The 21,268-nt window shown below is 54.5% G+C and overlaps 1 protein-coding gene across 1 annotated transcript; it reads right to left on the bottom strand.

Annotated features, from left to right (window-relative positions):
* Nucleotides 1-12,467: 12,467 nt before the first annotated feature.
* USH1G (USH1 protein network component sans) lies at nucleotides 12,468-21,268 on the bottom strand. Its single transcript, XM_030962228.1, has 2 exons — nucleotides 21,105-21,268; nucleotides 12,468-13,713 (listed from the first exon to the last, which is right to left on the bottom strand). The coding sequence occupies exons 1-2, from the start codon at nucleotides 21,266-21,268 to the stop codon at nucleotides 12,468-12,470; spliced, it is 1,410 nt and encodes a 469-aa protein (XP_030818088.1).

The raw sequence follows: 21,268 nt of genomic DNA, 5'->3' as shown, positions 1-21,268 counted from the left end.
GAAGTTCTGTGGGGTCCTGTCCTGGCAAGGATCAGCTCTGAGGAGGAACCAGCCATGGCTCCAGTTCCAGTCAGCAGCCAGTGATTGGAATTATGCTCCTGGACAGAACCCTACACTTCCAGTACTCAAAGATTAAATATGTTTCTCCTTGTAAACGTGGCACTACCCAACCCCAGCCTTCCCAGGTCCCAGGTGCCCTTCTGGTCCCAACCAGAGCCACTGGGGCTGGCCACACACAAGTCCCTGCAGGCAGGCACCCGGGCCAGCAGCTCCCTATCAGACGCCCACACAGCATTTTTACCACTCGGTGCAGACAGCGTAACTCCAGGCTCCATCCTCTGCCCTCTCAAGGAAAGAGGGACGTTTCCAGTCTCCTCAGTGTGCAGGAGGAGGATGTGGACCCCAGGATGGCATTAGCCAGCACTTTCCACCTTGGGCTGATCTGTGACCGAGCACGGGTGGGTTGCCAGGGTGGCTGAGTGTTACTACCCACAGCTGCTTTTGAGGGACAGTTCTCTCTGCCAGCTTCCACTGCTGGCTTCGCAGGCCAGAAGGGAAAGGAGTGGGGAGGGAGTGCAGGGCTCAAGGCCGAGAGCCTCTTCCTTTCTCCCCCAGGAGTTTTTGAACAGGCTCTGCTGGGGCTGTTGCATTTGCCCAGTTTAAGAAACCAGAGTAAGGTGGGTACTGACCAGTAGCTGTGTCTTTACTCTGTTCCTGTTCTATCAGGATACCTTGAATTCATGGAAACCAGGAATTCCTGCAAGACAGAAAGCTCCCTGCTCATTAAGAAGCCCAAGTACAGCATTAATTGGCGAGAGGAGAGATTGCACGATGCAGCCCCTGCACCTGAGATGGGCACTGCCCTCCTCTGGGCATGTGCCCATGCTTCTCCCTGGCATGGCAGGGTGGTGCCAGCCTGGGTGCAAACAGCAATTAGGTGCCCTGGTGCCCGGGCAGGTGCCGGTCCCGCGCTGCTCCGGCCGCAGGGCAGGCGAGGGCAGCCAGGCCGTGATGTAACAGCCGTGCCCGGGAGGCAGCGCTGGAAGGGAGCGAGCGCCCGCCCGATCCAGGGCTGGCAATCCAGAGTGCTGCGTCACTCCTGCGGCCTGGAAAGTTGGTTGGGAGCCAAAGAGCTGCCCGAATCCAGCTGGACTCCAAGAATGCATCCCCACCTCACCGGTCGTGCGTGGCTGTAACCTATTTCCCACTTTTGGCTGCTGCAGAGAGATTATAGTTGAGCTGAGGGGATGAGGAGAGGGTCTGTCTCAGCTCCATCCTGCTGCCAGGCCTAGGGACACATCCAAGCAGCACCCAGTGAGTCCACTTTGTCCATTACATCCTTCCCACTTGGCACAGGCAGCCCACCAGAGCCCTGCTGAATTAGGCACTCACCAAGGGCAGTTTTTGTTTCTTCTTCCAAGCGAGTGCCCAATGCTCCCTGCCATCCAGAGGGATAACTCACATGCTGCCTGGCAGCTATTTCATCAGCACAGCCAGACCCATACAACCAGTTAGCTTAGAAAAACACGATTCTTCTAATGATACCTTTGGAGAAGTGGTGCTCTGGATCCCAGTCGACCACGGGAATATCTGGAGGAGCCCTGAGGAGGTTGTGGGGCAGCTCTGGCTGGCACATGGCTCCAAACCCAGTCCTGCCAGCAGCACTGGGTGAAGAAGTTGCCTTCCATCCCCAGTACCTTAAAAACAGCATTTTTCAGCCCACTAAGAAAACACAAGCACCAGGAAAGCTGCTAATCCTCCAGCTGGTTTTCCCATGAAAGAAAAGTCTCCCTGGCCCCATTCCTCCTGCTTTTCCCCTCCCACTGTAAGGCATTGCAGGTAAATCCAATGTGCTGCTCCTTAATCCCAGCCTGGGGAAGCAGGAGCCACCCTGACCCAAGCAACCTCACCTCACTGGTGCATTTTATTACTGACTTCAGCCAGGTCCTGCTGGCATCAGGGTCAGCAGCAGCCAGAGCTCACTGGCGGGAGGGCAAAGTGGGGCACAGCAAAAGAGGGAGGAGGCCCACAAAAAAAAAAAAAAAAAAAAAAAAGTAGGGAATAGAAACCAGGTTAGGGCTAAACTGTGGGTGTAGAGGCTGTTGTGGCAGGCAGAGCTGGCTGCTCTGCCAGCCCAGGGGACCAGAGGGCCTCCGAGCCATCCTCAGCATCCTCACCAGATTTCCAGGGTTTTCCATCCTCTGGTTCTGGGAGTTGCTGTGCTGGAGGACTCAGGGAGAGCAGAACTACAGGGATGAGGCTGGGTGCAAAATGAACAAGAGCGCAGTCCTAAAGCCATTGCTTCATCCTGCAAGGGCTCTTCTGGTCCATCAGATGGCCATGTGGCTCCAGAGGGTCCTTGCTGCCCCAGAAGTGTCAGACCAGGACAGTGACACACCAGGAATGGAGAGTCAGAGAGCAGTTCTGCAGAAAAAGTAGGGTTTGTTTTTTACCTTTCTTCCCTATTGGGAAGAGAACAATCAACAATGAGCCAAGCTTGGCACAAGGCAAGATAAGGCTGGCCTCCTGCAGTGCCTGCGGTGGCACCATGAGCGTCACGGGGCCCTTGGCACAGCCCAGAGGGTTCCTCTGAAACACACACAGGGCTCACAAGGTGCCCAGCACCACCCTGGCACCTGCCAGCCCAGGAGGCCCAAGGGCAGCTGGATCCACTGGAAAACACGGAAGGCATCTTGTAGTCACATCCCTGGCTGGGCCATGGCCAGCTGGAGGCAGGCAGGGAGCTGATAGCAGAATTTACCAAGAGAGGCCAGAGGCAGTTCTGGGAATAGCCCTGCTGCCCAGGCTGAGCCCACTTCCAAGAAAGATGTTTCTTTCTAGCACATGGCAAAGGTGATATCCTCAGAAAACTGGGAAATTCGCTGGAAGAAAGGTGACTAAGACTCATGTTTTGTTGGAAAAAGAGGTGGAACCAGCCTCCTTGAAGTTCATGGGAAATCTCAGGTTCAGCCTGAGCGTGGATTGATGGCTTTTCCCAATCCCACAGGACAACTTGTCACCTAGGAATGCACTCCATCTGCTTGGGTGGGAGAAAACCTGCTGTCAGCCATAGGAAAAATATCCCTATAAGCTCTGCTTTCCCCTAGCAGTAGGTCTCCCTTTCCCATAGTAAAAAGTCCTCTGGCCAACCAAATTACCTTTCCAAAAGACAAGCCTGCAGTGATGTTGTGAGTGGGTTCCCGTGCCCATTCCCTGTCCCATGGGAGTGCAGGGCAGATTGCCCTCAGTCCCTTGGGAAGGCTCTGCTGGTGGCAGGGCTGGTGGGGATCCAGGATGGAGAGGACATCTGAGGAGAGAGAGTCAGGGCTGCCAGCTCCCACCCCTTCGTTACATACATAATAATTTTGGGAAGGAACAGTGTAAAAAGGCAATTCTTTTAGCCTTCAGTCCCATCACAGCCTTATGCTGCTGTCAGGGCTGGCACAGTCCTTGCCATCACCTGTCCCTGGGGTGGTGAGAAAGCGAGCTTGTGGTACCCTTCAGAGAAGAAGACACCCATTCCATGCCACCTCCTCCAGCCCTTGCTGTCTGTGGGATCCTGGGGCGGGCTGGCGACCTGCTCATACCCCTGGCATGGAAAGCCACCCAGGAGGCACTGGCTGATCTTCCCTTGGGAAAGGCGGTGTGAGCACGTGGCATCCCTGCCCGGCCGAGGGAGCAGCCCCGGGCCAGGTGAGTAACACCTTCAGCTGCTGCCTCGAATACCGGGGGCTGATCTCTCACCTGGTGCCAGCAGGGAGGAGCCGCGCTGCTCCACTGGCACCCGGGATCCTGTCTTGGCACCTCCAAAATGCCTCCTGGGGAGGGCCAGGGAGCCCTCACTGCCACCCCGGGTTTTGTGAGGGATGCCCAGCACGGGCAGGGCTGTCCCTGTTCCCGTCGGTGTTGTCCTGGAGCCGGAGCAGGGCTCTGGTCACAGACACACCGACGTTGCTCCCAGCTCCCTGCCGGCACGGCATTGTATAACCTCTTACATCAGGCGGTGCTGGGCCTGCCCTGGCTCTGCATGCAGTCCTGGGACACGAAGCTCCGGGCTCCCACTCCCTGGGGATCCCTGCATCTTCTGAGTACCCCGGGGGCCTCCATCCTGCAGCCCTCCCTCAGGGATGCTGGCAGGTGCTGTCACCTGATCCCCACTGTCACCCAAGGATGCTCATCCTCCACCTCAGGACCTTTGGGGAACACAAAGCAGCACTTGTCATTGTTTGTGAAAGCAGCTGGGGGGGGGGGGAGAAGAGGGGGTTGAAAGGGAAAAAAAGGCAAAAAAAAAAAGCTTGCTTTTATGCTTTTCCCAGGTGAGAGGAGAGAAGGGGCAGGATGTGGTCAGAGCTGATCCCCGACCAGCAGTAGAGATGAGTCCAGCACATCCCATCGCAGTCTGACAGGTGCCCATAAAGCCTCCACCTCCTCAGCCGTCTCTGGCCTGCTTTCCAAACCCGACTGTCCGGGTTTCGGGGTACTGGAGGGGTGCCAAAGCACCAGGACAGTGGGGCGAAGGCATTCCCTGGCACTAAAGCAGGCAGGACACCATGCCACGAACAGCACCTGCTGCTCACCTCCCCTTCCCGGCCCCCGAAACGCGAGCAAAGCCCCTGGGGAGATGCTGTCTGTGCGTGTCAGCGAGCGCCCTCGAGGGCTGAGCAGCAGCCATGAAACCACAGCCGGGCCCACTTCCCTGGGCACGGGTGGCCGAGCCCGGACACCGCCACCGAGCTCCCACTGCCGCCCCTCGGGCATCCCTGGAGAGCGTCCCGGTGCCGCGGGGCTGGGTTCGGAGCCGGGCGCTGTTATGTAAAGCAGCAGGAGAGTGGCGGGGATGAGCCGGGCTTTGTAGGTCAGAAAATGGAAGTGCGGGGCAGTTCGGGGACTGGGCTGGGTCAGCTCGTGAGTCAGTGGCAAAGGAGGGACCGGCGGAGGCTTTATTAGCGGTGAGGGGTGGAGCGAGGCTCCGCAGGCAGGCGAGCAGCGCCGAGCTCCGGCACCGACGGAGCGGGGCTCGCCCTCCTCCCGCCCGACGCGGCCCCCGCGCCCCGGCCCGCCGGCGATGCGGCCCCGGCCCCGCTCCTCCTCCTCCTCCTCCTCCTCCTCGCCGTGCCCCTGAGGGGCCGCTCGCCCCCCGCCGCAGCCCCAAACGCCCACGGCGCAGCCAGAAGGCGGTGATGGAGCAAGGTCAGTGAAACAGGTTTCTCCTCCCGGATCCCTGGAGCAGGCGTCCTTCCTGCGCCGGCTGGGGAGCGCGGACTTGTTGACAGCGGCTCTCGTTAGCTCGGTTATTGAGCGGGGCCGAGGGCTGGGCTCCCTGCTCCTCCGCGGGTAGCGGCTCCGATGGGGACGTGGATGCCCTGTGCAGCTCCCCGTCCCTCCCCAAGTGGGCAGCCGTGCTGCTCAGCTCTCCCTCGCCTCGTGGGACCCCAGGGGATCCCCCTGCCCCGGGAAGTCTGCTCCAAAACACTAGTGGGGTCAAGGTGCTGAAATAAGGGGTGTTGGTATGGGAGGTCTGCAGTGCCAGGGATGAAGAAAGGTTTGGGGATGGCATCCCCATCTGACTCTGGTGCTGTGAGCTGCAGCCACCCCGGGTCAGCCGAGCCTCAGTGCCACGCTCAGGGGCTGTTGGTGGCTGTGGAGAAGGACCAGGCTGTGGGTTTATCACTGCAGACATAAAAGGCAGCAGCAGGCTGACTTCCAGAATCCGCCTTCTGCCCTGTTCAGGCCTTCTGGCATTCTGGAATTCCTGCACATTCCTCTACACTGGTCACCAGCACTGCCCACAGCTGATGGCACTGCACTCCAGCGATGGGGACGTGTCAAGTCCGGCCATCCCAGACATGGGTGCATTTCCGAAACAGCCAGAGAGCCCAGGGCAGTGTCCTGGGGGGGGTGAGCATGGGTGAGGGTCCCAGGCTCTGCTTGGACATGGTCATGCTTGCCCAGTTTTGCTGTTTCCTGGGGTAGAGATAATGGATGGGAACAAAGGGATGTTGTGGCAGACAGATCTGTCGCCGGCGCCTCCTGCGAGGGCAGAGCCCGTCCTTGGACCAGAGCAGCGTCGTGCTGAGCCTGCTGCTGCCTCTGCCCAGGCAGTGGTGGCTGCAGCCTCAACAGAGAGGAGATGGGACCCTTGGAAAGTCCATCCATGCTTGCTCACTGTCTGGGTTTCGGTGGTTTCTGGGCTGGATGCCACCCTGGCAGCCCTGCCCTTGCTGCTCCAGCCAGTTCCATGAGGAACTGGGTGGCCCAGCCTTCACCCAGGTGTCTCCTTTGGTGATGGCTGCTCCTGGTCCCACCAGGACTTTGTGGGCTGGGTGCCTCGGTTGGCTGTGTAGAGTGCTGATGTGTTAGAGCTTGGTGTCCTGCAACAGGAAGATATAGTTGTTGTCAAAGTACAGTCTGAAACGTTAAAGCTTGGAGATCAGGAGCAGCAGGAAGGTTGTCTCTGTCACTGCAAGAAAGTGAGGGATAATGATGAAAGCTGGGATCACCACAGCCCTCAGAGCCAGCCTGGAGCTCAGGTTCTGTGAGCAGGGATCCCTGGTGCCTGGGCAGGCAGTGCCGCAGTACGTGCAGTGCCACAGTACATGCAGTGACAGTCACTGGCCTGGCCCCACACCAGCCAAGGGTCCCACAGCCCCCTCAGAGCCTTTGCCCCCAGCAGAGTGTGCAGAGCAACATCTACAGGCCATCCAGAGCATCAGTCCTGCAGTGCAGGTGTTTGCCCCAGGTACAGCATGGTCACAGCTACCAGCACTGCTCAGGAGCCACTGCTGGTGCTGTCCCAGCTTCTGAGGGTTGCCCACCTGCCATCGCCCCTGGGACCCACGTGTCCCTGCTGGCCTGACCCTTTGTTCACACAGGGGATGTTGTGGTGCTGGGGCTGTGCCTGACTGCTCAGAGTTCTCACCCCAGCACGTGGAGTGGCACAGAGCCAGCTCCATCACTGGGCTCAAGTCAAGTCCTCCTAAAACAGTTCTCCAGTTTCAGTTTCCCTGGAGCAGTGTTTCTGTGAGCCCATCCTCAGTGCTGGTTTCAGGGCTGTGCCAGAGCCCAGGTGTCACAGGGGACCAGGCATGTTCAGCACCTGGGGATGATGATGTCCTGGGTGATGACCTGGAATGACCAGGTGGTGCCTGGGCTCCAAGCATGCTTTTTCCCAGCAGTATTGTCAGTGCCCATTGGGATGGATCCAGAGTGGGCCCAGGGCACTGGTGATGCCTCACACCTTTCTCTGCCCTGGCTCCCCCCTGGGATGCTCAGTGCTATCTGCAAGTGTGGCTCTGTGCTCCTTCTTGGGAGCAAGCCAGGATGATGGGTACAAGGAGAATGGGTACCAGGGAGTTCACACCAGCCCTGAAAAAACTGGTGTCAGAATCCATGGTATTGCTTATATTTTGCTAGTACTTATAAATTGCATTAAGTAGAAAATTTATGAATTGCAAATGTAGAAAATTATTTTCCCTGTTAATTCTGATTTCAGAATAAACTCTGTAAATTCTGAAGTCAGAATTTAAATAAAATGGCCCTCAGCTTTTCCCACTTTTCCAGCCCACTCAGCAACTGTCACTGGGAAGACATGCTGAGCTGTGTCCATGCTCCTGCCTTTTGGGGCACTTTGGTTTTGGGAATAGCCATGGAGACTCCCAAAAGCAGTTGCAAGGCCCCTGTGAGGTGCTGCATCCAACCCAGGCCATATCAGTGCTATATCCATCCCTGTGCTGGGCTGCCAGGGATCACCATGCAAGGCTCAGCAAATCCAGAGCATGCAGGAGGTGCTCTGCAACAACCCCCTTGCCTCTGTCCTGGCCATGCACCTTCCTGTAGCCATGCATTACTCAGCTGCTGGGCCAGGAAGTGAATCCCTGGTGGGATGGGCAGGAAATAATTAAGCAAGTGGGGTGAAATGGCCCATGCTGGCCTGGCAGGTCCTAGACCCCAGAGCCACCCTCCAGTGTGGGCCCCATGGCTGTCACCAACTCTGGGCGAGCTGGGGAAGAGGAGCACCAGGCAGGGCTGAGGGCAAGATGCTCCAGCCCAAGTAAAATGCCTCCCCCTGGGCCTCTCTGCCTGTAGGAGCTATCTGGTGTTCTGTGGGTTCTACCTGGTGTCCTGTGGTTGATGTCCTTTCTCAGTTCCCATGTCAGTCCCCCATGGCAAGGCCGAGCACATGTGCCATCCAAGGGCAGCAGCCCATAACCAGGTGCTGCCAGAAGCCTGGAGAAGCAGCCACGTCCCCACGGGCCAGAGGTGGTACCCAGCAGCCAAGCAGAAATGCTGCAATGCTGCCTGCAAGCCCACATCTCCAACAACACCACTGTATGACCTCAGTCTGGCCCAAAAACCTCCCCTGCTCTCTCCCCACTCCAGACCATGGTCTGGAGCATCTGAGTGCTGAGTGCCAACATAACCCCCCTTGCAGCAGCTGCTTGGGGATAAAGGCAGGGCCTGGGAATCAGCACCACTTTCGTGAGCAATGCTCCTTCAGTGGAGTTGCTGGGGCTGTCCAGCTCAAGGATGAAGTGTCCATGCCACGCCTGGACCACTGGCATGGCTCATTGGCCTTTCTCCACTCCCTACACATCACCTCCAACACTGTCAGGGACAAGGAAACACGTGTGCAAGCTTAAACCCAGGGGACTGGTTTTGCTGGGAAGCCCCATTTAACACAGACACACGGTGGTTTGGGGTTTGTGGCTCAGGGTGTTACAGGACAACCATCCCCAGGATCACTGGTTCCCTGATGAGGACTTGCTGCCATCCACTGCAGGACCTGCCCTGTGTCTGACTGCTCTGGTGCCACAGGCAGGGACAGTGTTTGCTCCTTGGCAGCAGCGGGTCGGGGAAACCTGCTGCCTGGCTGGGTTTCTGTTTGGGAGGGTATTTAAGGGTGTTCTCCAGGGTGTGCCAGCTCTGGCCTCCACCCTGCTTTCACAAGCACCCTCTCCAAAAGGAGCTTGTTGTTCTCGGTCGTGGAGTGTAATGAGCACCGTGAGGTTCCCCCGTGGAAGCTCCGATGGGCAGAGCAGCCACAGGGCAAGCTGAGCTCTGAGAACCCGGGGACAGCCACATTCCCATCTCATGCTCCATCATGAGCCCAGTGGGATGCTGCAACCCAGCTGGATGGGGGGCTTGGAATGCAGGAAGCATCTCTTTGGCCAGGGCTTTGGATGTTGTGTCCTGCAAGGGCTGTGGCCGCACACCTTGTGGGACAAACTTGGTTGGAAACAATGGACCAAACCTTGAGACAAAGAACACGCATGAGATCCAAATGCAGGTGCTTGTTCTGGAGTTTTTGGTGCCAATGACAGCCTCCCATGTCCACAGACCACCCTCCTCATCCCACAGAGCCCATCTCTTGGGCTCTGCCACACTGCATTGATGCCACAGCTCAGTTTTGGTCTCTCCCTGTGTCACAGAGGTGACCACATTGATCTCAGGGCTTGGTGATCCCAAGTGGCATTTCTGGGCTTGGTCTTAGCTATGTAGGGACATGTCCCATGGCACCTGGGTACTGTCATGTCACCAAACCTTTCACTGGCTCTTTGAAGGAAAGACAAGTTGGGAGAAAGGATTTCTGCCCGCATCAGCTCAACATCAGCAGCTGCTTGGGTGCTCCTAAGCAAAACAGCAAAAGTCAGGGAGTGTGCACACCCCAGGTGCCTAGACCTCTGAAATACCCTCCACATCCCAGTGCCTGGCCTGCTAAAGTCTCCAGTGGGTGCCAAGCCAATAGATCCACTTCTCTTTGTCACCTGCTGGGATAAACTGGTTCCCATTGCACGGGAGTGGCAATGGAGTGAGCCATGGCAAATCACTCCCCTCCTGCACCCTGCACAGACCCAAAGGCACAATCCATCCCCAGGGAAACTGGGGCTGGGGACTGGTTCATGGTGGGCAGCTGATGCTCTGGCAGTTACCCAGAGAAGGGGCAGAGGGCTTGGATGAGGTTCACATGTGCATGAGGAAGAGGGTGAATTTAGGGATCACAGCCTCACCTGAAAACCGTCCCGAGGGTGCAGGTCCTGCTGGCAGCAGTGGATCCCAGTGGGCTGGGGGCCCTATCCTGCTCTCCCAGACCTGGTCCCGGCAGAGGGAGCTGTGACATCAGCCAAGCCATCGCTCTCCCTGCTGGGACACCAGCCCCGGGCTTTGGAAAGGGACCAAAGAAAACAGTGCTGGGGCCGGGGTAGTGCAGCCTTCTTGGAGAACTCACTGACTCAGCACATCTGATCGCTCACCCTTTTGCCTGTATATTGAGCCAAGAGTTATTCAGAACTTGTAATTCCACATATAAATGCATGGTTAGGTCTTAAAAAATGCTTTAAAAAACTGAGGCTGGGACACCACACTGTCCTGGCGGGGATTCAGCCACTGGGGGAGCAGCAGGGCAGAGAAACACCCGAGTATTTCTAACTTGCAAAGAGTAATTTCCCTCCCCTACACCCACACACCCAGGGCAAGCACAGACAGGGAGCAGCACAGCTGCTTCACACCAAACAAATCCCCATCTTCCAACCAGCATAACCACGGCCTCTGCAGCTCCAAAGGGACTAAGTGTGGTCCAAATCCCAGCCTGGCCTGCGATGAGCACACACAGGTCATTCCTTATCATTTGCATCCCTGAGATGAAGTGGATAAGCACTGCCAGTAACGTGTGCAGCATTTTTCTGATCTGACAGTCTGCATCACAGCCTGAACAGGCACTTTGCCAATACCCCATGTCACAGGCTGCTGACTCTCCCTCAAGAGGATATGTCACTGCCCATCCTGCTGCTGCACCCCAGAAACTCCTGCAACCCAGGAGCCATTCATAGATCACACGTAAAATGGTGCAGTGGAGCTGGGAGTTCCCTGATCATTGGGATGGGTCTGTGGAAACACCTGGCACTGTGGTTCAGAGCTGTGCTTGGAGCACTGATGCATCAGGGATGCTCAGAAGAGGCTCTGGGCTGCAGCCTGGTGCTGTGCTCAGTCCTGGGAGATTGCTGGATTTCAGAGACAAAGTCCTTTGCACACAAACTACTGACACAGCTCAGTGCTCTGGAGAGATGGGACAGAAACACTGGTCTGTGAAATAACCATTTGACCACTGGAAGGCAACTACCAACATGTTCAAAGCATCATCTTCATTCTTGATTTTGCCCTCAAGACAGCACAGAGCAGACTCACAGACTTGTTGGGCACCAGCTGGCTAAAGTCACAGCTGGCACATTTCAAACTGAGACCATGACCATCAGAACTGCCTTCCAAAAACATAGCACCAGACAGGATGATGCTTCTCACCAAAGGAGAACCAGGAGAGAGAGCAGAATTCCCAAACCCTCTGCTCCTCAAGCCCAAACCCCAAAACAACCACTTGCTCAGGGAAGAATAGATTGTAATTATTTATTTTGTGTCCCTTTGAAAATATCATGTTATCTCCTTCCATTCATGGCTTGGTGTGGTCTCACAGCCTGTGACAGCAGTGCCCCAGCCATCAGTGCAGCTCACTCCTTCCTCCAGTGGGAGACCATGGTCCCTTGAAGGCTGGCAGGTTGGAGCTGCCTGGTCCAATCTCAGCTGTCATCCCCCCGTGCCAGGAACTGCCCGGGAGCATTGCACAGACAGGGAGCAGAGTGAGGGAGCAGTCCCATGGGACTGGTGGGGATGGCTGTAGCTTTCAGCTGCCCCAGAAAGGGAGTCTCTGGCTTGTGTTTTCTGGCAACTTAGAACTGGGTTTGTTTCTTGAGCATTAAAAAAAAAAAGATGCTGCTGCTATCTGCAAAGGAAAAGAGAAAAATCTATCAGCACCATGAGGATCCAAGAACAAGCTGTACTGAAAGGCTGTAAAAGCAGCACACAGATTATCTGAAGGCTGGGAAGCCCAAACAAAACAGTGAATTGGGGTGTCAGTGCATGTGGCCTTCCCTTCTCCTCTCTGACAGGTACAGTCCTTTAACCCTATGAACCAAACCCTGGAAACACCATAAAACAGCAACAACTCCAACCCAGATATGCAATCTCCAGAGGCCTGAGTAAGATCTCAAGCATTTGGGGAAGGATTCCCAAAGCCACCTGGCACTGCTGTCAGCCTGCTCCCACCAGGAATTGTGGTTGATTTCCTAATATCTTCAAAAGGTGAAGAGTCAATACAAACCTGAGTGTGGTTGAAAATCTCAGCTACATGGACTGAGAAGTATCAGACCACAAAGCAGTCTGCATTCAAATGGGTTATGAAACAAAACAAGGGCTTCACATCCTGCCCAGTTCCATTAAGGTTGTTGAGTAATGAACTAACGCTATTGCCACCTCTCCAAACTCTCATCCTTTCCACATGAGCAGGAATTTGCCCACACACAGAAGTGCTGAGGTTACCTGGACTCCTACTCTTCCAAAGCAGGTTGAAAACAAGACCTTACATTATCCACATCTCCACCTGCTGAAGGGTTTAACCCCTCAGACACCCCATCTCCTACTTACAGTTCAGTGTCTACAATGACATCTGGCTTCTCCAGCGTTTGTCGTCTCCTCTGGATGGCATCCACAATCTTTTTCCTGGGGCCCAAAGGGATATTGATGCTCTTCAGGTCATGGTCTGAGCACAGCATGAGGGCCTCCAAGTCAATCTTTTCCTTCTTCAGGATGGAGATGAATTCAAACATGTGCAGGGAAGCCAGAAAAGTTTCCAAGGGGCTGGTGTCTGGTTCATCGTCGTCATCTAAGCCCAGCTCCACCTCATCCCAGGGCAGCTCCTCGGCGTTCCTCTCCTGCAGGCTGTTGGCACTGCCAATGCTGTCGTTGAGACTTGGCGAGCGCTGCAGGCGGCTCCGCAGTCTGACGCCCATCCCGTCGGCGCCGTCCTCCCCCAGCGCAGCCCCGTCCTCGCGGCCGATCCCGAAGAGCCCGCTGCTCACGTAGTTGCGCCGGAACACCATGGTGCCCAGCCCGGGGCGGTTGAACAAGGAGTCGTGTCCGGAGTCAGTGCTGACCTCAGAGTGAGCCGAGTCCATGTGCAAACCTGGGTCGCTTATGGCACGGGAGACGGTGTCTTCATCCGTGAGGAACATGTCGCGGATGTTGCGGCGCGTCCACTCCTTCGGGCTGGCGTACGTGCCCTGCTTCACAAACATGACGTCATTGCCCAGCTGCAGACCAGACAGAGACCGCACGCTTTTCCTGCCATCCTCGTAGATCTTGAACGTCCCGTCCACCTGCTTCTTCTTCTCTAATTTCTTTTGTATTTTCGTCTTTCCCTTGGCTGTGCCATGGATGGTGGCTTGTGAATATGGCAGGGAAGTCACCATAGACATGTGCTGGAACTTCTTGCTTAAGGTGCTGCTGGAATAGCTGGAAAAGCTCATGGTATCCGAATTATCTGACATCTCCTTTCTGTACCGTTTCTCCATCCTTTCGTGGTGCTTCTTCTGCAGCTTCACGCAGTCCTTAATCCTCCTCTCTGCATCCCGAAAGGCCTTGTCCTTCAGTTTGCTCACCAGCTTAGGGTTGAGGTTGCTCTGCTTGGCAGCAATCGAGTCCAGGTACCGCACACACTCCATGTGCCCCTTCATGGCTGCCATGTCCAGTGGGGTGTGGTAATCATTGTCCAGGCACCAGATGTTGGCCCCAAAGGAGATGAGGAAGGAGAGGCAGTTCAGGTGGCCGTTGGCTGCTGCCAGGTGGAGGGGAGTGTTCCCCCATATGTCACATTTGTCTGGATCACCCCTAGGCAGCAAGAAAATCAACTGTTTAGCAGCAGGGATTGATGACAGACTTCACTGAGACATTCCCAGCTGTGCAGGGGCAAATCAGCACCATGAACTGTTGCCTCCTCGCTTGAAATATCAAGCTGTGCACCTAAGGTTCCTGCAACTTATTTTAAAGGGGTCTTCTGGAGGGGTGTACTACTGACATGGAATCACGTGCCCCACATGCAAGGCTGTGGCAATGTGACTTGAATTTAGGTCTCAAGAAAAATGTGTTCCCACATCAAACCAACTACTGGAGAAAGGCAAGTCAGGTTCTGAATAGCCCAGAACTCAGACAATGGGTCTAATTCCATCTCAGACCTTAAGCTTGTTGTAAAATTTCAAATCTCAAATATCCCATTTAATTCTGGTCAGAGTCTGTCTTCAGACCTTGGCTTCATTCAGACTCTGTGCCAAAATGCCTCTCTGTATTCCACATCCTGGGTAGGACACCTTGGGATCGCACCATGAAACATCCATCCTCAGCAATGGTTCTGAAACCCCCCAGCTGCTGTACCTTCCCACCCAGCTGTTCCTTGGCACCTGAGGAAATCTGTGGCACAAAGAGGAATGTTGGCAGGAGAGGATAAGAGTGATTTTGCTGTCATTGGCCTCGGCATTGGGGTTTTGAGGGAGATTTTGCTGTACCGTGCTTGGTCTCGATAGCACAGCTGGAAGCATGCTGGTATTAGCACATCCAGAGAATCCAGTTTCAGAGAAAGTGCAGATTAGGTTTCTGCACTCCTCAGGAGCTGGACACTGCCGGTGGCATTTCCATTCACACTGTGCCAGCCCCTGCCCCAGCAAGCTGCTGGCAGGACACAACCACTTGCCTGCATCTCCTCCTCCTGTGCCAGGACAAGCACAAACCTGGGATTCAAGGGAAGTCTGTCCTCCTGACATTCCTCTGTATTTGTGCTCAGGTGAAACGAGAGAGAGTTCACACCCCTGCTGGCACCAGCCCTCTCCCGAGCTGTGTGCTAATGATATGCAGCCAGCAGCAGTATCTGTCAACAGGGCGCTCTCCCTCCATGCACATGGATATGGCAAAGCCTTTTATTAAGGCTGGGCAGCTTCACCACCCTCAGGAGCAACTCCTCGTGGGCAGCAGGGCTCTGGCAGAGCTCTGGCTCAGCACAGCTCCTGCCTGTTCCCACACCACCCTTTCAGTGAGCTCCAGAGGAACCCAGCACTGTTCCTCCTCCACACAGACCTCAGCTCCAGTCCATGGTGACACCAGGAGTGCAGAAAGCAAATCATAGAGAGTTGAAAGTGACCCATCAAAGATCATCAGGTCTAACTCCTTAAATGCACACTTGAGACCTTCAGCAAGGGTTACTTAACTCCTCGCTGCTTTAGGGTCTGTGTTGACAAGAGCTGGGAGCAGCAGAGCCCAGAACCCTCTCCCAAATCCCATGTGCTCTGAGCTATGGCTTGTCTGACTTCAAAGAGTCCAAAAACTTCTCCAGAGAAGGAGCAGGAGACCACAGGAGCAGAGGGACTTCTTTACCCTGCTGCTTTGCACCTTCATCACTTTATGCAAATGCCCAAACCCCAGAAACAGCCTCATCCAGCACATTCATCCCCACACAGGGACCCCACTGCCTGCTTGTCACACTGTCCAAGGGGCAGCAGAGACAGAGAGGAACTGTCCAGTCAGTGTAATGCCAAGTTTGCAATCCTTAGGCTTTAGAAAAGCAATAAAGCCTGTCCAGAGGTTAAGCTGGAGAATATTTGCACCCAGAGCATGAATATCCTAACTTCACTCCCTGAAAGCTGCTATGAGGTGCACTCAGCTTTCTCTGTGGGAGCATGAACAGCAACTCCATCATAAACATGTTTTCACTAAATTTACAGAAACATATTAAGTACAACCTTGAGCTCATTGGCAAATTCAGCAAGTTAATCAATAGGTCTGAAACTCTGTAAGGCCAAAAAACCCACAAACCCTTCAGGACTTCTGAGCCAGAGCCTTTGACATCTCTTATAGAAGGAGAAAAAGGTTTCAAAGATGGGTGATGAAGAGAGGGAAAGCAGGAGATCGATCACAGGGTTGAGGAGCCATGAAGCCAAGAAAAGGAGAGAAGGGATCTGATAGTACTCTGGCAATGCTGAGTTTCCAGGAGCAGTAATTCCCAGCCCTTGCTTCTACCCTCATAGTGACATGTCCAGGCTGGGAAATGCATGGGGAGGATAAATATTTGATGAATTGCAAGAGAGGAGTAAATTATTGATGGAGCTGGATTTAAAGAGCCAGTGAACCTGTTCCACATGGAACTGCTGGTGCTGGTGGAGAGACTCCAGTGCGTGAAGGGCTGTTAGTTTTGTGTGCTCTGAAAGGGCACTTGTGTGCCTGGCATGTGTGGGCAGGTGAGCCAGGACACCCCAAGGGTCCCAGTGTGTATGTGAACTCATGATGTGGACTGTGACTGAGCATGGACTCACTGGAAACAGTCTTGCCCCCTAAACTAAGTGTGTGGATGCTCAATCCATCAAGTACCTTTTGGAGCCTATTCTCAGATCTGTCTGGTTCAGGGGGCAGAGGGCAAAGCCAGGGAGCTCTTGGGGGTCTCATATGTGAAAGTCTACTTTCCTCAGAGAGTGAGGGGAAAGAACATCAAAACCAGCTTTCCCTGGTCATTTCCACTGTCTAGAAAGCAGAGTATTAGAGCAAAATTAGATATCTCAGGCCCTCTGCCCTGTAAATGTCTGCCGCAGGCACTAAAAATGCATCAGAAGGAAAGAAGAACGGTGACTTGCAAAGTAGAGACGTTTGATTCAACTCAGATAATAAACATGAGGCCCTCCCTCTGGCAGGTGTCTGTCTGAGCAAAACTTCACCTCCGGGGTGCTGCACAGGAGGAGATGCTGACTGCAGGGTCCACTAAGTGGGAACGTATTTTAATAACAGGTGTAAAGTGCAGCACTTCTCAGCTTCAAAGCGTTTTTGAGCACTTAGTCAACTCCTGTAATAATCATTATTAAAACACTGTTAATTGGGCCCCTTATGTGGACATGTGCATCTCTTGAGTCACTGTGTTTGCACCATGACATGCATGCTCACTCCCTTCCTGCTGGTTTTTCCCCTCTGCTTCTCCCATAGGATTCCAATTAGCCAGGGAATCCAGTGGCACTTACATATGCTCTTCCCTGGCTGCATGTGTGAAGTTCCTCTGATAGCTCACCCTTGGCTCATGGGTGTGTGTGAGGTATCGGGGGCCCTCAGACCAGGAGCCAAGTAGGTGCAGAGTGTCTCTGCTCCCATGAAATGGTTTTGGATAAAGGAAGGGTGAAAAAAAAAATTTATGGCTTGAGAAACAATCCCTCACTACCTTCAGCATAGTCAGTCAGGGCAATGACCCAAGCAAAGCCTAGAAAAGAGCAGAAAAGATGAGATTCTGGGCTCTGAGCAGAACTTTGGGTCCTGCACACCAAGTTTTCTCCAGGTAGTGGTAGCCGGAGGATTCAGTTGTCCTCCAGGCTCAAATCCCCAAATATCCAGCAGAGATGCTGTAGATGAGGGTCATGCCAGGGCTCTGTGCCTCTTGTCCCAGCAGAAAGCCAGGCTGGCAGTTCCTGTCCAGGTGGCTGCTCGTGCTGGGGCAGTGCCCAGGGCCGTGTCTCCTGGTTCAGCACCTCAACGTGCCCAGGGCTCACCCTCAGTCCCAGCAGCCAGCTCAGGTGCCGGAAGCCACGAAGCTGCAACAGAGCCCCACCCTGCTCCTTCACCTTCCCGGCAGGTCGTCACCCTGGGAAGGTCCCCACCAACACAGCCAGGCTGCCCCGGCTCCCACGTGGCCTCCAGCCCTGTGGGTGCAGAGGGTGCACATCACCCTCACATCACCCTCACATCACCCTCACATCACCCTCACATCACCTTCACATGCCTTTGCTGCAACCTCCGCTGCAGCCCTGCCCGGCTGCGGTGATGTGATGCCCTCAAGCAGCCTGGCTGATGTCAGGAGCCACCATCAGCCCCAAACCATGGCTGAGCCACCTGTCCCCCCTGCCACTGACATCCAAAGTATCTGTGCCCCCTGTTTTTGTAAGAAGGGAAAATGAGGACCAGCTCTGCTAAGCGAGGACCTGCAGACACATCCTCACTTCTCCTGCTGTCCACTGCAAGCAAGCCCTGGCTGATCCCAGCCAAGGCCCCCAGACCTGCCTATAACTGGAGCTGGACTGGTGCCTGCCACTGCCACAGCAGTGCCTAATGAACCACACTGAAGAGTTACTGTGTCTGAAAAGCTGCAATGCTAAATGCCAGCTTGCCTGCCTCTTCCCAGACATCATGTTAATTGAGTTTGTTTTCCTCACTGGAGCCAGGCCAGGAGGAAGAAAAAGGCTTTTTGTGTGGCAAACAAGAAGGATGAGCCACTGCTAATCCCTTCATCCCAAACCCTCTGTCTGTTGCAAAGGGTGCACAGAGGCACAGACACCTCACCAGCTGGTAAGGGCAGCACAGTAAGCCTATTTCATTACCCCTTCCATGTCAGGGCAACAAGCTTCCCTCAAGAATCTACCAAAAGATTTCTTTCCCCCTCCTTGTTCCAGCCTGACACCACAATCTGCTGAACACATGTGGATGAGGCTCCTTCACTGATGACAGAGCCTACATGTGTCCATCAGCCTGGCACAACCATTAGAGCCATGATTTTGGCTCCCAGGAGCCCCCTCCCACAGCCCTGCTTTCTCAGGGTTCCTCTGGCTACCCTCACTAGGGCATTTCATAGCACTCAATGTCCCATCTTGTTTGGGCACTGCTGCTACTGCCCAGCACTGGCAAGGAGATTTTGGTGTTTCTTGCTGTCCCAGGACTCCCCATCATCCTCTGTGCTTTGACATCCCTCTGCAACCCAGATGGAGGCTCACCAGCCCACTCAGGCCCTGAAGATGCCTCCCACCCCATCCCTGCATGGAGCCAGCCCAGCCCCAAAGCCTCCACTGCCCCAGACACTGCTCCATCCCATAGTCCCACACTCCCACCTTGTAGTGCAGGGCTCTCTGAACCAAAGGAGGAATATTTTGGCAGCAGAGGCCAGAGAGCAATTCTCTGACATTTTGGGATGCTCAGGGGTCCTCCCTCTTGCCTCACAGTGCTTATAGTGCAGGTGTAATAGCAACATATATAACACAGCATTAAGTTTCATCTCTGAACAAAGCTTAAATACTGTGGCACATCATCCTGGGCACTGGCAGAAAATTACAGGGTCTGCCCTCAGGCTCTCCTGGCTCTTGCGCAATTCCACCTCTCTGGCACCCTTGACCCCAGGCTGGGGCTTTCCTGCCTTTGGCAGACCCAAAGCCAGCTCCAAGGAGCAGGGGTGTGCCTGCCTCCATGCCAAGCACTTTACTGGTCTCTCTGTGGCCCTGGGCAAGGATCTGACACATGGAGATGAATGCACAAATGCAAACACATCCTGCAGTCCCACAGCCACACACCTTGCTCCACCATCCATCATGTAAAGGGCACTGGGCTTTTGCCAGGCTATTTTCCTTGTCAGGAACAAATGTATATTAGGTTGTTAATTAAACAGCAGCCAAGCTGCACTCAAACACGATTTGAGCCCACAAGGACCTTTTAATCCAATGTGAGTTTACAAAAGCAGCCCTTAGGCTTTGTGGAGAGGCAGAAACTGCTGGCTTAGGTGGTGGTTGGCAGGGCAGGCAGTGTGCCCTATGATGGAGATGAGCAATATGAGGAGGTACAGTGATATAAAGAGATTATAAAGCCAGTCCAAAAGGCTTTGCCTTTCTGGAGAGGCATTCATCCACCGCTTGGGCCTTCCAGGTTGACTTTTTGGCCATCAAAGTCTTTGGAACCATTTTTAACTTCAGGCTCTTATCTCCTGAGCATTCCTCCCATGTCCCTCTGGCCCTGGCTAGCAATTCCTGTCCTGACAGGAGCTCTGGACAGGTTTTTGCTGAGCAGTCTTTCCTGGAGTACACAGGGAGTCACAGAGCCCCACCCAGGGAAGCATCACAGGGCTCTCACCCTCTCAGGATGCTCCACTCAGAGCACTGTCTTGCTCTCTCCCTTCCACACTCAGAAATAATCTTTTCCTGAACACACTCCTACTGCATCAGGACTTCTCAAAGCCACTCTGTACACAGCCTTCAGTTCAGGATCCGAAAGGAAATGATTCACAATGAAAGGACAACAATGGATGGAGGAGCTCTGCCTGTGAGCACAGCTGAGGTACTGGCTGAATGTTTTGCACAAGCAAACCAGAATATCAGGAAATGGCAATAGCCCAGGAACAGGTGCAGTGGAGATGTGGCTGGTCAGGTACACAGCCCAGGGTGGACAATAAATCCCTGCATGGGAGCTGACAGGCCCACCAAGCCCAAGGTGGAGAAGTAAAGCCCTTCCAAGGAGGTGTGATGTCCATCCAGGCTGCTGACCTCAGTACCATCCCACATTATTAGAAATACAAAAATCAAAATCAGCACCACCAATCTCTCAACACAAGGCAGAAGCCACTCCAGCTTTAAAAGAGGTGCTCAGAAGAGCTACTGGAGCAGAAGGAAGCACTGGGCTGTGTCTTTGGGGGGTTAATAAGCACTGGAGAGTCACAGACTGCCCCAGAGGGAGCTAGGAATGGCAGGTCTTGCTTTAGCACAGATCTTGTGTGGTTCCCCCAACACCAAGGTGTAAATCCCTCCAGTCTGACCAGTCCCCTTAATCCCACTCCCACCTCTCCACTATGTCCACATTTAGGAAGCCAGAAACTCTTTAGGATTTGGCAGCCCAGGGTGAGGTACAGAGACACAGACCAGTATGGAGCAGGCCCTGGGAGGGAGATGGGGCTTAAAGAAATCTGCTCTTGGAAAACCTGAATTTCCCAGGCTCCAAGTGTACAACAAGCTGCCCATGGGTCACATACTGAGACCTTGCTTTGGGTAAAACAGACAAGTGCCAGCCACTGCCAGCTGGCACTGCATACATCCCTCTGCCAGCGTTCTCGGGACAGAGGGAGCAGTTATTTTCTCTACCTCCTCACTTAAAAGGGCTTTTTTTCACATCAGCAACACAATGTGTTTATCCTTACAGGACCTGTAAAAGATTACAAAGCACTTGGAAAGGGGAACTCATCCCTACCCAGGGTGCTGCAAGCAGGCTTGGGGGCAGGAGCACTTAGAGGGTCGGAGGAGCTGGGAAAACACAGAGCAGTTATCAGGAGTGTTGAATTAGATTCAAAGCACCACAAACAAAGAAAAGTAACAGCAGGGAGGACAGGAGTAGGGGTCTTATAGAGAGAAGCCATAATTTTGTGGGTCACACTGACCTGCGAGCAGAGAGGGGGAGGAAGGGGGTCCCAGCTACTCTGCTCCTGAGAGCAGCCCCGTGCCCTGGCCAGCACTCACCCTCTGCTGACAATGAGGCGCAGCGCGTCCAGGTTGCCGTGGTAGGCGGCCCATAGGGTCGGGGTCATGCCATCCTCATCGGGCGAGTTCAGGTCCTTCTTGGTGGCTTCCTTCAGCAGGTCCAGGTAGCCGTCCCGGGCGGCTCGGTGGTACTGGTCATTCAT

This window comes from Camarhynchus parvulus, chromosome 18, assembly GCF_901933205.1.
Source record: "Camarhynchus parvulus chromosome 18, STF_HiC, whole genome shotgun sequence".
Lineage (NCBI taxonomy): Eukaryota > Metazoa > Chordata > Aves > Passeriformes > Thraupidae > Camarhynchus > Camarhynchus parvulus.
Note: the sequence above shows the minus strand (reverse complement) of the source record. Positions and strands in the feature narration are given on the sequence as shown.

Coding starts and splice junctions, on each gene's coding strand:
- USH1G (XM_030962228.1), bottom strand. CDS start 21,268: ATGAATGACCAGTACCACCGAGCCGCCCGGGACGGCTACCTGGACCTG. Junction 13,714..21,104: donor CGCCTCATTGTCAGCAGAGG/GTGAGTGCTGGC, acceptor CTTGCTGCCTAG/GGGTGATCCAGACAAATGTG.